At 39.1% G+C, this 17,150-nt stretch overlaps 1 protein-coding gene across 4 annotated transcripts in view; it reads right to left on the reverse strand.

The window, feature by feature from the left end:
• LOC149535773 (Amidase family protein) overlaps nucleotides 1-17,150 on the reverse strand; it is a 51,927-nt gene that overhangs the window by 17,368 nt on the left and 17,409 nt on the right. For all 4 annotated transcript variants that reach the window (XR_016358066.1, XM_089807437.1, XM_089807438.1 and 1 more), the window contains exon 2: nucleotides 8,614-8,925. Coding sequence is in view for 3 of the 4 variants with exons in the window: in XM_089807437.1 (XP_089663563.1) it covers nucleotides 8,614-8,925 (312 nt within the window). In the remaining variant the exon portion in view is untranslated. The remainder of the gene's footprint in view (nucleotides 1-8,613; nucleotides 8,926-17,150) is intronic.

Below are 17,150 nucleotides of genomic sequence, written 5' to 3' on the forward strand. Positions count from 1 at the left end.
GCCTTAAGCAAGTGTTCTGGCACTTGGATGAAGATGAGGCTGAAATTTTGGAATTAAGAAAGCAGAATGATCTGTTACGGGAGTACGTGAAGGAGGTTGGTCCATTAGACCCTGACCATCCCGAGATTACCCTATCAGCTGCCCTCGACAAACGAGCTCCGGCCACTAAACAAAGTGATTCATTTCTTAACGCAGGCAAAGATGGCGTCACAGTTTTGAAGATAGAGGGGTACAAATAATTGAAGAAAACACAAACCTATTGCACAATATCCATAAGAATGTTGATAGGTTGGATACAGTGGTGAACTGAAATTTTGGGCTAATGGATGAAGCAGACACTTGGACCAATGACCTAGAGGCATTGAAGACCATTAAGGGTCTGCGATATCGAATGTTATTAAAGGAGTTAGATAAAGTAGATGATTGGATAAAGAAGATAGCGGCCAGTAACAGGGTCATGATCGGGCTATATGAAGACATTCAAGACATAAAGAAGAGGGCCCTCGATCAAATTTTGGAAGCTAATAAATACTATAGTGTGGCCAGTTTGGAGATTTTCGAAGATAACTCTAGAACTCAATTGTGCATGGTTGAAGCAGTGATACAACAGTTTCAAGCTTTGTTTGAAACTGCATCCTCAAAAGATGGCATCAGGCACATTTTCAGAACTGAGGAAGCACTCAAAGAGTTAGACTCCAAACTGGAGGATTTTGCAGGAATCCTTCAAGAATTCAGTGAATATCGATAAGAGATAAGAACAAAGTATGAGTTCAAGAACCTAGGAAATCACCTCCAAACATCCAGACATCGTTTTGGTGGAAGGGTCACAAAACCCCAGTATAACCCGCAAACTCGCACCCCCTCCCAAACCTCGAAGTACTCATCCCCAAGATGTACCCGCACCGAGTACTTGAGTACCCAAGCACCCCCACCTCCGTCATGCCGCCGCTGGGATGGGTACTTGAATTTCTATTCAAATTTTGATTTTTGAATGTTACTATTGGGTATGCAATACGTTACTGTGTTGAATGTCAATGGTTCCTAGTTCATGTTGCAATTTTGCTATGTTCAAGTATTTTAATTTGGTAAGTTCTACTAAACTACTGAAACATCATTTCATAACTAGCATTTCAAATTCTATATGTATACTATACAACACCCCTTCCTGCCCTATCCTCCCCTTGCTGCCATCCCCTGTCGTCCCCCCGCCGTCCTGAAAATGAGGCCCATTTTACCCGTGTCCAAGAAACTCGCCCTAGTGTCCCAATGTCCCGAAGTACCCTAGTATTGATGTTACACTGCAAAACCCAGATGTTGGAAACTGAAATTTTGACACTTGACAAATTTTGCCAATTTTGGTCTTGTCACCTCTGCAGGTGCGCCATTTTTCAAGGTGCACATGTGCACCAACAATTTTGAATCACTTGTGGTGGCGCCAACAGTTAACTGCCAATTCCGTTTTTTGAGCATTTCATGCACTAAAAACACATTTTGGCGACAATTTAACTAATAGAGACATACAATGGAGCTCGAGTTTGCATCTAAAGATGTACCAGAGACTCGCAAATCATCTACAGACTTCTCTCTTCTTATCTTCTTTAAGAGTTTTTGAGTCATATAAAGGTCCATGCACCATGTAATTAATAAAATAAAGAGTGTAAGCCTACTTAGCACCTAGTTAGGAGTCCGTTTGTACATTATTTGTTTAAAATTAGTCATTTTAGCATGCTTTTTGCAAGGAAAAAGCCCTAGATCCGAAAATTGCATTAAAGATGGGGTTTCCTATAAATACAAAGATGTTATTTGTATTCAAGACCGGTATTTTGATGCAATAAAGTATGCTATTGGTGCTCTCATTCTATGTGTAGTGTTTCTTGCTAGAATGTGCATTTCCTTTATGAATTTTACATTCATGAATAGCGATAGAGCCAATGGTTTTATTGTATGTTAATGCTTGTGCGATCTATTAGTTCTAGTGTTTTTCATTTGCTAACAAATTCCTCTATTGTGACAAATTGGAGAAAGGATCACCTTCGAGTTCTTGCATAACAATTTCTCATGTAAGCGTGCCTTTCGTGGCTATATGATTTGATGAGTTGTGAAACATCCCACAGTTTTCATTATTCCCTTTGATGATTGCATTGGTGGAGTTGAGGATGCGTTGCTCCTAATTTCATTGGTTTATTCTTGATTCCTTTCGAAAGTTTAATTCGCAAAAGCGTTGTGGCTATGATTTATGTCCCTTAAGAATTTCATTTTCAATAATTTCCATTAAATTTCTTGTTACCCTAACTCTGTTATTTGCTTTTGAACATGTGGTTAGAACAGGAATTCATATAGTAGCATTGTTAGAATTTGCATTTATCGTAAAACAGAAAATACACATACATTGCTCTGTGGATTTTATTTCTTCAGAAGTTTTGCAAATTGAAGTACCAACAAAGGCCTCCTTGTGAACATTCACATTTATCTCCAATTGAGATACCTAGTAGGTTGAAAAACAACCATCCGGAAATTGGAGTTGGCCAATTTAATCAGCTTTTCAAGAGAGAAATTCGTAAGGATTTATGCCCTTGGCATCAAGCAAAACGACCTCTCAACAGAAGTGGCACTAGGAGGGCAACATTCTACAAATTTCTAAGTCTGAAATCTCACGGATCTGCAAATTTCTAAGTCTGAAATCTCATGGATTTGCGAATTTCTAACTCTAGAATTTCACATTGAATTAGGTTTGCAGGTGTGTCGATCAACAAGGTGCGCTTGACATCAAGGGGCGCTGAACACTAAGGTACGCCATCTCGAAGGTGCGCAAACTGGAAGATCCTAACCCAACTTCTCCCTTTCAGCGAACATTGAGGTCCTCTCCCAGCAAGCATGAGTTCTTAAACTTGTCCATTTTCGGAAGCCTCGCAATGACAAAGGGATACCAAAGCTCTGCCCATTCATGCCACAAATTCCATCATCATCTTCCACCTCACTCTCCAATACCTTTACCCAACCATTTCACAAAACATCTCACAACAGCACAGTCAGCCACCACCATTTCCACCCATGGCTTTCTTTGCAAATGCACAAGATTCGCCCATCAACTTGCAAAGTCCACTTCATGACCTCCCCAAGAATCTTGAAAACTAGTGCCCAAATTTTATCTATGGTAAGACGTGAACGACAAAAGATCACATCAAAGTCTTCAAAAAAATGTGTAACAGAAAACAAATTCAACATGAAGATGTAGTCCTCCATCTTTTCCCATACACCTTGGGCAAAACTACATTCAACCGGTACGTGAATTTACCACCAGCAACCATTCAAGACTAGGCAGCTTTTGAGAAGTTGTTCCTAGATCAATTCAAGACGTTTATCAATCTGGCTATCTTCCATCACAAGTTCTTGTCGATAAAAAGGGATCCAACAAAAACCATCTCTCGATTTAACCATTGTTTTCACATGACATACCGGAGATTGGAGACACCCAACACGGTACCATTAGAGGTACAATTCAAATTTACTTTAATTTTGTGGATCAGACCACCGCTATCTTCGTAAGGAGACTACCTGCTGCAAATATCGATACTTTGAAAAAGTCTTCGAAGAAGCAGTCACCACCAAACAGGCCAATCCTAATGGTGGAGGTATGATGGTCCCAGCTAATGCCGCCACAATGATGCCACCGCATCCCACGAGGGTATTGATGATGCCCAACCAATACCCCCCATTGAATCCAGTACTAGTATAGTTGGTTCCTGCGATCTCAGCACCTACCATAGCATACCGAGGATACGAGCCTTCGAAAGCAACATTTTTCAAACATTAGGTTGTGTTGGCCACCGAATCAGAGAGCAACATAACATCCAAATTGGAACAAATGAAGAAAACCATGTCCCGAATCACAAATGAGCTCACACATTTACAATTGTCACAAGGGCAAAATAACAATTTCTAGCGATCCAATGGAAACTCGAACAACAAAAGTTATGAGCAAAACTAGTCAAAGAACTTCAATTCTTATGGAAACACCTTCAATCCACCAGATCACAACAACGGATTTCCTACACAAAACTGAAAGTGGAACACTCACCTGAAGAATGGAAGCATACCCATTGACAACAATAACAACATTCAATTTGTCGAAGTCAATTAGGTGGACATGAACCAAAGTGCATCCAATGACGATATGTTTTGCGGAGGAAGTTAGGACATAGCCAAAGCTCACAAGATATTGGCGATATGCTCCCTCTCCAATTCAACACAATGTTGTTAGAGTCCTATGACGCATCACTGTGTACTGATGCAGAAGATTTCGCCGATGAGGAATTCATGTTCCCTTTCAGCCAAGAAACAGAACCTGAACCTGCAGAAATGTTTGCTTTCCGCAATGCCAACTGGAATACATACAAATTTACAACCGGAAGGAACTGCTAATTGATGGAATTCCCCCTGGATTACAACCCACTCCTCCTGATCCATGAGCAAGTAACAATCCTGCGCCTATCCATGCACCTTTCCAGGCACAATAGTCTCAAGCACAAGGAGTTGTGCCCACCTTGTTAAGAATCTTACCTGGTCCACAGAGAAATACAGTGCCATCAAAGAATTCAAAAGGACCAAGACAAACATCTCTATGTATGACATGTTACGAAGTTGTCCCACCCAACGAGAAGCACTTTTGAAAACACTAGATCACACTAAGGCACCCACTGGCATCAACACTCAAAAGGTGAATGCTCCTCAAGTCAATATTGTTGAAGCTATGTCAACTATGTTCAAGGACTAGACGGAAGTGCCTCCTTTTTTGCTAAGTATTTGAATCTTCGAGAAGAATCTCCATAATTGCCCAGTTGATTCAGGCGCCTCATGACTATGTTCAAGGACAAAACGGAAATGCCTCCTTTTCTGCTAAGTATTCGAATCTTTGAGAAGAATCTCCATAATTGCCCGGTTGATTCAGGCATCTCATGCAACATCATGCTAGTCTCGATATCTCACAGGCTAGGAGTCACTCCGTAGCCCACCAATCGGGTAGTGATTCAGCTTGATAAGACGGACATGAAAGTCATCGGAGTACTAAAAGATGTACGCATTCAACTGACTATAGATGCCCAAATCCAAGACGTCATCAACATTCATGTAGTAGACATTCCCAAGATGTATGGCATACCCCTAAGTAGGGAGTGGACTAGGTGCCTTAGAGGATGGCTTTCCACAAATTTCACCCAGCTATGGCTACCATGGAAGGGACTCAATAACCAAATTAAGATCGATATTGAGCCTAAGCTAAAGAAAATGATCACAGAATACAATGCGCCTAACAAAGTGTTGTTCCTCCAATCCGACTTAGGGTCTTACAAAGTGACGGAACTCAATACCTTCCAAAATGGGAAATCCAATAAAAATCATACCACAAGCTAGCAAAAGCCCCCCTTGCAAGACCTCATCACTCAATTCATAGACAAAATGGTTAACAACTTGCAATACCTTGGAGAAGGCGCAAACCCAAACATCTTGCTCCTCCCTGGATTCTACAGGTTGCATCGCATGAGCCATTCTGAGTTTGAATGTTTGAGTTGTCAGGATGTCGTTGCCTAGGTGTTGACCCGGCTATCTCCGTCCCAAGTACAAAGGTAGCCAACCTCTATACCAGATAATCAAGCTACAGATGACATTCATGCGGATCCTTTAAATGCCCCCTTAGAAAGGGCTCGCACTAAGGAAGGCAATTTTAATAGAAGAAAGCGAACCGGACCTTAATGCATCATACAACAACACATCTTCAGATGGAGGGACTTTGTCCTCTCCTTCCAAAGGGGTAGTCACCATACGTAGGAGACACTTTGTAAAAAGTCAAGGTTGGGTCTTGATGGTTGTACATCTCAAACCCCAGACTTCCAAGGTCACTGACTTAATCAAGGAAATTCAAGAGAAGCAAAGACATCAAGTTGTTCCTATGTCGGAAGTGACTACTAGCAACAGACCAATGCAAGGAAAGATGTAGTGGATTCCTAAGAAGTCTTTTAAGGATCAAATGAAAGAAAAGGTCAGAACAGATAAACATAAGTCGAAGGCACCTAAGCAAGAAGTAATTTGGACTCTAATGTTCAATGGTTCCAAGCGTAAGCAAGGAGCCGGAGCTAGGACTGTGCTAGTTAACCCCAAGGGTAAATCTTTCTATGCAGCCCACCACTTGCAGTTCATATGCTCCAACAACATAGTAAAATACGAAGCTCTAGTGCAGGGACTCCTCTTCACACTGAAAAAGAATGTGAAGGCCCTAGTGGTGGAAGGAGATTCTCAATTGGTGATTCGGCAAGTCAAGGCAATCTACTCTTGTAACAACAAGAGGTTAATGGCCTATCGCAAGCGAGTATGGGACTTGATGGAAGACTTTGAGGCGTTGAACGTCAAATCCATTCCCAAAAGAAAGAATACAGTTGTCAATGCATTAGATATCTTGGCCACTACACTGCAACCCGTTCAAAGGACAAAAAAGATTTTTTATTGAACTTGTAGCTGCCCCATCAATCCCAAAAAAAATCACGAACTTCCAAGTTTTTCAAGATGATTGGCAGATCTTAGAATTCATCATGTGCAATGGTTTGTTCGAAGGAATAATGATTGATGACAAGCCCGAAGCAAAATCAGAAGATCAAGAAGATGAAGATGAGGACGACATCCTAAACCTCAAAACCAACACTATCCCTTAAGAGGATGGTGGAATTGAAACGCATCTTCATTCGCGACAAGTCTACACACCACAAGAGATACCCTGAAGAAAAGGGAAACAATAAGTGTGATTCCTATGACTTGGGTACTGAAGATGATCCCAAGATGATCAACATTGTGAAGGCGTGCACCGCTTAAGAAAGAGATGAAATGCTATGCCTACTCACCGAGTACAGAGATGTCATCGCTTAGAGTTATGAGGAACTTAAAACTTATGACCTGAACATCATCACTCATAATATCCCATTGAAGCCAAATGCTAAACCTTTTCAACAGAGGTAAAGACCGATGAACCCAATCATTGAGCCATTAATCATGAAAGAAGTTCAAAAGATGTCGAATGCTAAGATTATCTTCCCTATCCGGCACTCTACCTAGGTAGCCAACCTCGTAACAATAAGAAAGAAAAGTGGAAAAATCCGCCTTTGTGTTGACTTCAAAAACCTAAACCAGGCATCTTAAAAGGACAATGATCCATTGCCCTCGATTGACTAGGTACTACAGATAGTGAATGGTTCCAAGATGGTGTCATTATTAGATGGATACTCAAGATATAACTAAGTGATTGTAGATGAAGATAAACTGAAGACAACATTCACTACGAAGTGGGGAACATTTGCACACAGACAGATGCCCTTTGGGCTTATTAATGCGGGAGCCACATTTCAATGGGCCGTAGATGAAGCATTCAAAGGATTGGTAAACAAATGCATCGTCATCTACATGGAAGATACTATAGTTTTCTCCAAAGATAGAAGTAGTCACATTGCATACCTGAAGAAAGTACTCAAACAATGCAAGAAATACGGCATATCCCTCAATCCCAAGAAGTGTTCATTTGGGGTTACCAAGGGGAAAGCTCCTCAGGCACATCATCTCGGAAACTGGCATGATCTGTAAATCTTATTTTGGTAGAGGGAGTGGAGCTCATCAAGAGATTTGGAATCACTCTATCAACAAAACAGCACAAAAGTAAAATCAAGTTGAATGTCACAAAAGAAACAAAATTAAATTACCAAGGAAAGGAGTCAACTGAAAAATGGTAAATTGTACTGAATGATGGCAAGAAATCCCAAAAGAGACAGAGAAAAGTGGCAGATTAAAGTTACAATACAAAGAAGAAAAATCAAAATTGTTCCCAAAAAAATGAATAGTCTCCAATGCTGAATGCCAAAAGTCCTGTGATGGTTGATACTCTCCTCCGAGCTTGAAATCCCTTCAAAGTATTACAAAGCTCTCCACCTTGTCATGCAATCTCAATCATCAAATTGAATGCCTTTAGGAATAAGATTTGATAGAGGTAACTTTATGAGGAGCAATGATAAATCACTTCATGTTTAACTACATCATTTACATATTTAAAATGTTAATCCAAGTAAGAAGTAAGAAAAAGAATTGGTAACATTTCTAATATATCTGTAAATGTGAACTAAACGTCAAGGAAGTAATGTTTTGAATGCATCCATGAAAAGGAACTACTGTCATGCATGTGGTGAACTATTGAAAAAAACTAGAAGAAAGCAACCAAAAATTCCAAGTAAAGTGCTGAAACTTAAGCACGTTGAAAAATTGTATGACCAACCTAAGAAAACAAACAATACCAACAGTATGGAGTAAAACTACTTATTCTAAAGCGGCAGGGAGCACAACAAGAATTCTTAATTGCTTAAGTGAGATAATCAACAAACTGCAGTAAGTCTTTCCTGTTAATACAGGAGATTGCTGCCCCTGCACCGAACAATTGGAAAGTAATTTTTTGAGAGTATTTTTTTTCAATCATAACTGAGAAGTTATCATTGTCAACTTCAATTTCTCAATGCAATACTATTAAACATTCAAGTTATGATTCGCATGCAGATTTATAGCCAAGCACTATATCAGTAAAACTCTTACAGATTTACAACTAGTTGCATCTAACATGTCATGGCCAGCCATAACCCCAAGAAGAATAGCAGCATCCATAACAGACGAGCCAAGACATCCAACCACATCTAAGGATGATGCATATGCCATTAGACCAAAGCGAGAAATACGACCATATGTAGGTTTCAATCCCACAACCCCACAAAATGATGCAGGTTGTCTTATGCTCCCACCAGTATCACTTCCCAATGATGCTGCACACTGCCTTGCTGCAATAGCTGCAGCAGAACCCCCTGAAGATCCTCCAGGCACTCGAGAAGAATCCCAAGGATTTGAAGTGACCTGTACAAACAGGAATGAGTTTAATACAAGACATGAAAAAAAACCTTGAACAATGTGTCATTTGTTTTTCAATAATGTGTATAAAGCAATTCACAAAATTTCCAAAGAAAATAACCAGAATTTTATATAAATATAAATAAATTTAATTTCAAGGGTGATAGTAATGATATGTATTACTTTTCTCCCAAACAATGGGGTTTGTCAAATAAATATTAAAACTGCCTTGAAATAAAACTCAAACCCATCATTGCCAAAATAAAAAATACAAATGAAAGTGATGGTGCATATTTTGTGTTACATCGCAAATTCCATTACCAAGAACATGCACTTTCAAGTGGCCATGGGGAAACCTTGAGTAAGAGTCTAATTTTGAGTAAGAGTCTAATTTTGGCAATGCTCGCATCTTAACCCATGCTCTCAGTCAGCATGAGAACGCCTTTGGCATTGTCAAATATAATCATGTTTCTCTATGAACATCAGCCAATGTTTAACCAACAGTTGGAACAGTGTGAGGCAGATTGCTGGTGGTGGTGTGTCCACTCCATATTGGAGTTCTCTAGTTTGAATTGAGAGGTTGATAGAATTGTAAATATTAAGAAAATTGTCAACAATAAATGGTCCTAAACCACTATTTATATGTCGTCATGGGGCACCTTGAGGCATGATCAAGTGCAACTATATTGAGTGCTATGGGGAAACCTTGAGATAAGAGTCAAACTTATGGCAATGCATGTATCTACATTCATACTATGAGTCACCAGGAGAGCACCTTGAGGAATGGTAAAATATAACCATGTTCTCTAAGAACTGCACCCAATGTTTAGTGAATATTTAGTACAAAATGAGGGGGATCGGCGATGAAGGTATATGTACTCCATATAGGAAGGATCTTGTTTAAATTGAGATGGTGATAGAATTAAAAATCTTAAGAAAATTTTGAACAATATATGAACCTAAGCCCACTAATATGTATCGGCATGGGGAACCTTGAGACAAAATCAAGTGCAACCATATTGAGGGGCATGGGGAAATCATGAGAAGGTAGTTGAACTTGTGGCAATACATGACCTAAACTCACGTTATGAGTCTCCATGAGAGCAGCTTGAGGCATGGTCCGTTATAACCATGTTCTTTACGAACTCTAGCCCAAGGTCTATCCAACATTTTCTACAACATGAGTGGATTGATAGAGGTGTGTACTCCATATTGGAGGTCCGTTGTTTGAATTTAAAATGGTAGAATAGTAAATATTATAAAGATATGAAAAATATATGGACCTACGCCCAATGTGTCGTCATGTGGCACCTTGAGGCACAATCAAGTGCAACCATATTGAAGAACCAAGCCCACTCTCATGATCTCTTTGAGCTTTGCATGATGTCTAAACTAATATTTAACCTGATTGACATGACTGAGAGATAAAGAGGAGCATTACTGCTATGTTGGCCTTCGTTCAATTCCACCTATAACCAATAGAAAGTTCAATTAGACTAATGCACCTAGAAAATATGTTAACATTATGTGCTTGAGACTAGGTTCCCATTTGTATCCCATGAGCAAACTAGCAGTTCAAAACTATATTAATCAATCACAAAAACTGAACCCACCAACATACCATCTAGTTGAGCTTTGTAACAGGGTTCTAAAACTTAACGAAAACTCACCAAACTCGCTATTACTTGCAAGTTATTCAGCCACACAAGTAAATTGCTCTCAATTCACAAGTCAAATCTACTGAAAAAACTCACGAAAGACTCATGCAGGCCTAATGAGTTTGAAAAAGAAATTTTGTTAATACCAAAACAGAAGAAAATGGATAGAACCCTGAAAATTTGACTTTGATCATCATTTTTGTTTTCAAAATTTGAGTCTCAACCATGCGAAGTTAATAATTGGAAGTGTTAATTGATAACTGGAGGCAGGTTGATAGGTATTTGCTTTGATTTTTTATCATTTTTCCTTCCTTAAACCGATACTATGTTTGACAATGGAACTTAGTCGATACCATTAAACCTGACAAATTGACTTTTGACTCCTATTTTTGTCTTTAAATTTTGATTAACAATTGGAGCAAAATTTGATGGGTATTTGCTTTTGTTTTTAATTTTAATTTCTTGTTTATTTATTTGTTTTTTAAATATCTAGATTATCCACAATGTGTGGCAAGGCATTATACAAGGTGAAAAGAACTACATGGAAGCAGAGCACACCAAGAGGGATCAAGGGCACAATAAGCTGAAAATATTGCAGGTTTTTTATGAGAGGTATCGATTGCCTCAAATACTTCCCTGCTCAATTTTCGGTCAAGATTTCAAGTTGTGACACCAAGTCGAGCAAAAGCAACAAGAAATGAATGTTTTGTATTCCAACTTCGAGAAGGTAAAACCCAAGTGGAAAAGGAGAAAGGAAATGGTTTTATTAATGATAAATCCATCGCTACCCCTTATTGTCCATCTTTGTACTCTTCATAAGAAATTTGTGGTGGCATCGACAACTATTAAACTGGATGTTAAGAGGCCAACGAGAATGTTAGGAATTAATGTTAGCATTCACATACGTCCCAGGAATATATATGTTTTATGGTTTGTTAGTTTAAATCTTAGAATATCATGAGTATTAATGGTTGTATTAATGATAAATCCATCGCTACCCCTTATTGTCCACCTTTGTACTCTTCATAAGAAATTTGTGGTGGCATTGACAACTATTAAACTGGATGTTAAGAGGCCAACGAGAATGTTAGGAATTAATGTTAGCATTCACATACGTCCCAGGAATATATATGTTTTATGGTTTGTTAATTTAAATCTTAGAATGTCATGAGTTGATAATAATTAGACAGGATTGTAATATTCAAGTTGTTGGAACAATTTGATCATAGAAAGAAATGGTTAGAGGTTATACTAGTTATCCTATTTTTTAAATGATAACACTCCTATAAACATGTAATATGCATTGAATGAAAGGGAATAAGAAAATAATATGACTATGGTGTGCACTCACAAATTCAATAGTTACTGCATCTTATAAGGATAATGCCATTTAAAAGTTTTGAATCAGATTATTCCTTAGTATAGATTCTTACTTCTCTCAAAAATATGTAATTGCAAAGCCGATTCACCAATTGTTTATTTTTCTTCCCTTGGCAACATGGTTGTTCATGAGATTCTATATACCTATAGAATTCTGTACATTGGCAAGAACTGCTTAATCATTCCAAACAAGAATAGTGGAGCATAATATGGGTATCAAAAGTTGCAAAATTTGGCAATACGCATTAGTAGAACATAAGTATTACAGTAATCACACCATATAAATAGGAGATGCTCAAAGAAGCCAACTTATCTCGACAAAGATCTAGTTCAAAAACTAAATCAATCCTAAAAGTAATTTATTTGAACTAAGCCAATAGCTGAACACTCATCATCATGTAACAGATTAGTTAAAAGGAAAATCAAATTATTAAGTAATATAAAATATTACTCTAAGAATTCACCCACCCAAACCCCCTTTGTAGCTTTTGCTTCTTTTTCGTTCGCTATTTCTTACCGTACCCTAGTCTTTTCTAGCCTTTTGACTTCTTTCAATCCTATCCTCCAAAAATGAACCAAAAAGTAAGTCAAGATATTATCTATGTAATTGATGTTAGGATTAAGGTGCCATCTATCTTATAAATCATATTGTGTCCAAAGGTGCTTAGGGTGTATTAGAAAATATTTTGTAATCTTTGTTCTCATTATTATTGTAACACATTCTTAAGGGGTGATAGGTTCCACTAGCACCAATAAAAGTGGATTGTGAAAATTATTTAATATTGTTTTTCCCAATTATGGACGCTTAAAATGGGATATCAATGACATGAGTAACCTTTGACCTCTAGGCTTCTCCAAGGGGGTGTTTGGAAGAGGCAATACATGTCTCTCAATATTCTGTCATTTATTATATATAATGTTATGTTTATATTCAAAGATTGGATGCCCAAGTTGAAGGGAAAGTATTGAAGCCAAAACCAATGTCTTTTTGACTTTCGTAGAGGTATTCCAAGACTTGTGATCATGAGGAATGAAGAACCTTCTTTGGACACATTTATTGGTGATTTTGGATTTCTAGCCATACTATAAATTCATCTCTTTAGATGTGGAAAGGAACAATGAAGAACAGTTAAATGTACATGCATGAAAAAGGACAGGTGGAAGAAATAAGGAGGTTATCCATAGGTACACAAGTGGTGCCATTTTCAAGGCAGAGAGGAAAATGGAGATGAGTGTATTATAATCCCATTTAGTGTTGATAATGCATATTTGGCTTCTCTTCTTAGTGGATTTTTTTTCCTGCCAAGGATTTCTCCATCTAATCATACGTTATGTGTTGTTCATATGTTGCTGATTTGTGCCTCATTGCTGCTATCTTATGGTGGTGTTATTCTTTATTCTTTGTTTTTATAAGCTCACATAGGATAGGGTTATTAAACATGATAGTAGGCTAATTTTTGGCATCATATAGAAGAAACATCTAAGCATGGTTTTCCACATCATGGAAATTTTATTTTCAAATTTGCATATAAGTTTCAGATTTTTATGTTGTAGTTTTCCAAGCCTTTTATCCTATTCTCTGATTGATTTATTGGATAGAGATTTATATTCACTATCCTTGGTATTAAGCCTGTTTATTTCCCATTCTAGGTGTTCCTCCTTTTTTGTTTCTTAGCTTGGCAAGCTTGAGGAAATTAGAATGAATTAATGGTTATTGAAAGGCTTATGTGGCAATTTTATATGAGTTAATATTGTTTTGCAGATTCCTGAGATTGGAAACCATGGATATTGTCAATGTGATCTATGCTGTACATTTGAGGTTCATAATTATGGATCTTCATAAAATTCAGAAACTGGCTATGGTTTAGTAACCTAAAGCTCTTGTTTGATGTGTGTGTCTTCTTGTTTGGTGCTTTTCTTTGTGTATCTTCTTGTTTGGTGCTTTTCTTCGTTTATCTTGTGTTCGTGTGCAATGAGATGGTGCTCATGTTGAATGGCTATTTACATTCTAATTACATAGAGAAACACTAGGTATTGAGCCTCTTTTAAAAATAACCTTAATTGGTATGACCTAACAAGTGTTCATTTCATGAAAATTAGCTTCTCTATGGTTTTCCCAGCTTGGGTTTCCACATAAGTGTTGGTGTTCTCTTTGTGAGCTCCTGTGCTTTTCAAGTTTACATTTTTTTGTGGATGCTTAATGTGCTTAACCAATAGATTAGAAGTTGTTAATGGAAATGCTCATAATTGTGTGGAAAAAACTCATTCACCCCCTCTCTCAGTTATTCGGCATGTTCAACACTTTATTGTTGTTTTGGAGCTCATTCCATTCAATAAATTAAGCTCTCTGGATGTAGAATGGAACAATGAAGAGTAGTCAAATGTCGAGCTTCTTTGCAAGAACAAGGGCAGGTGGGAGGCACAAGGAGGTTGCTCGTGGGTGATTCTATTCTATCATTTTGCAGGCAAAGAAGAGAATGGAAGTGAGTGTATTGTAATCAGATGAAATATCCCAAATGGATATTGGCCCGATTTCATCTCAAGATAATTTTCAGAACATAAACATATGAAGATGCACTATAAACCAACAATATAAACCAGTAGATTCTCATAATATACCGTAGAATATGTTATTACGTTATACATCAGGCATACAATAACTAGCATTCAAAAATACAATCTTAAACACAGTTTTACAGTCAGATTGAAATACTAAGAAAAGAACCTGTAAGCACATGTGAGAACCTGGTGTGACCTCTCCACGGGCAATGGGTTTGTGTCCACTGCCTGGACGGCACAAGTGTTTACGTCCTCAAGCAGGATGAAAGTTGAAGCTTTCCAAGTAACTCTTGCAAGAGAGAAACTGAAATTTGAATCATAAACCAAGCATACCTGCGAAAGAACAAGACTCCCTCTTTTAAAGCTCAATTGTGACTCTTCAAATTCCTATTTAGTCTTTCGCCTTATCTCCTTTGTCACCTTTTCCCCTTCTTTAGTTAGGGGAGACTTTTTAAATAGTTTTAATTGTACTCCAAAGTCACTTTTAATGGTCTTGTAACTGGGACTTGTAATTTTCTAATATCCCCAAAAAAAGGGACATTACAAGCCTCCCTACTCGAGATTGCTTGAATCAGTACTAGGATCCCATATGAAATTGTGGGTAGCTTTGTAGCCCAATCTGAAAACAATCCCATCACATTGCAGAGCAAGGTGTCAAAATGCAATCTATCTATCAACCAAATGCCTGGATCCCATGTTAATCTATGAAGTATTGCAACATCTGTTTACCGTACAGGTAAAGAAATCAACGCATACAGACAATGAAACAAAATAGCAGAATTATATTCGCATATGCCAAACATTACATACAGAGCATATCATATCACACGATGCATTACAATGATCCCAGACGGGATATAAATACTACCGCCGAACCTTCTCGAAGGATTCCGTCGACCACAAATATTCTATCTGTTACAAACTATTTACCGATGACATTGGCTACAGAATACAGAAACACCGCCGGAGATCACCCCGTCGGCTACAGAAACACCGCCAGGACCATTTAGTCGGCTGACACCATCCCCCTCAAAAAAACAGTCATCTCCTAACGACTAACAAAATATCTGAGACAAATTAACAAACAAAATACATTAACGAACTAACTGCAACAAGAAATATCTGCTTCTGTCCCATCACTTCCACATTCATCCCGTGCCTGTAGCCTCTGCTAACACAATACTATCTCCTCAAGCTGACCTTGATAGCCACCCGCGCTGCATTATCTGTCCAACTCCTCGGTACCCCAAGCCAAGTGTCGCTGCACTGCCTCCAACTGGATGATCAGCTCCTCCCGAGCTCTCTACACATCCACCAAGACAGCCTCACAGCCAACACCTGCTCCCACTGCCTCTGGTACACAGAAAGTCCATGCCTGCAGCAACTTCAACTCTTCTCAACTGGTCAGACTCCCACGACTGATATCCGCAACGACTGGGGGTCCAGGGGGCAACACCCCCAATGGGGTCGAGGGGCAGCGCCCCCGTGAGCTGTACAGGGCGAGGTCGAGGGGCAGCGCCCCTCGCCGCCAAAACCAAATTAACACTCCGGAACCCACATAAAAATGCACGGAACGCACTGTTTTTGCCATTTTCTACCAATTCCAGACTCTTTCTGGTAACCACTGCTGCTTCCCCTTCCCTTTGGCATCATCTGTTACTCATTCCGAACAACTTGAATCTGTCGTTTTTTTTTTTTGTTGCTCGCTCGCCGCTGTGCCTCTTTCCTATCCTGCCGGTCCCTACCAAGAGAATGATATTAATTCCTCCAAGTTGAATTTGTCCTTCAAGCTGAACTCAACCACCTCCGCGAGAGAACTAAGAAAAACCCGCATAAAACCATCCGTAGGACAAGAAAACTCCGAAGAAGACAAGCGTCTGCTGCAAGAACAAACACCGAGAAGAAATCCAGGGAGAAGGCCGCGCGAATCAGAATAAAAAATCCACGGGTAGCCAAAAAAAATAGCCTTCCGCAAGAACATTAAAAAAAAGCTTCGCGGAAAGGTTTCGCGGGAGGTGCGAACAGCTGCCCGCGGGACACTGTCCACGGACAGTTGTCCACGGAACCCTCTCCGCGGGACCCTCTCTGCGGCAAAAAAAAAAAAAAAAAATTCAATTTTTTTTTTTTTCTTTCAATTTTTTTCTTTTTTTTCTTTCAAAAAATATACAAAGCACCTCAAATTTGCCTCCAGGCGTCGCCATTATGCAACGACGACGACAAGGGAATCATCTGATCATTCTGTGACAGTGACGACATCTTCCTGGCATGGTAGGATTCGTTGACTGCGTGAGGTACCTCTTGCCCGTCCAATGTTCCCAACTTTATCACTCGATTGTCGCTGACCTCCCGGATCTGATATGGTCCAAGCCATCTGGCCTTAAACTTTTCCACTTTGATTTCATTCCGACCGTCGTACGCCTTACGTCTGTTCTGTGCCACCTCCGTCGCCCACTGTGCCTGCGGTCATCGCGCAACTGGATTATTTCCTTGCTGTCGATGCCCTTCTACTAATTTTATGCTGCAGTGTAACCCTTTCTTTCCACGCGGTCCATTCACCATGTACCGAACAGTGGGATCTTTTGTTTTTCTGTGTTCAGACTGTATGTTCTTCCCCTCAGCTTCAGCCATGGCAGC

Source organism: Cupressus sempervirens, chromosome 10 (genome assembly GCF_028749045.1).
Source record: "Cupressus sempervirens isolate cs-2001-9-10 chromosome 10, ASM2874904v1, whole genome shotgun sequence".
Classification (NCBI taxonomy): domain Eukaryota; kingdom Viridiplantae; phylum Streptophyta; class Pinopsida; order Cupressales; family Cupressaceae; genus Cupressus; species Cupressus sempervirens.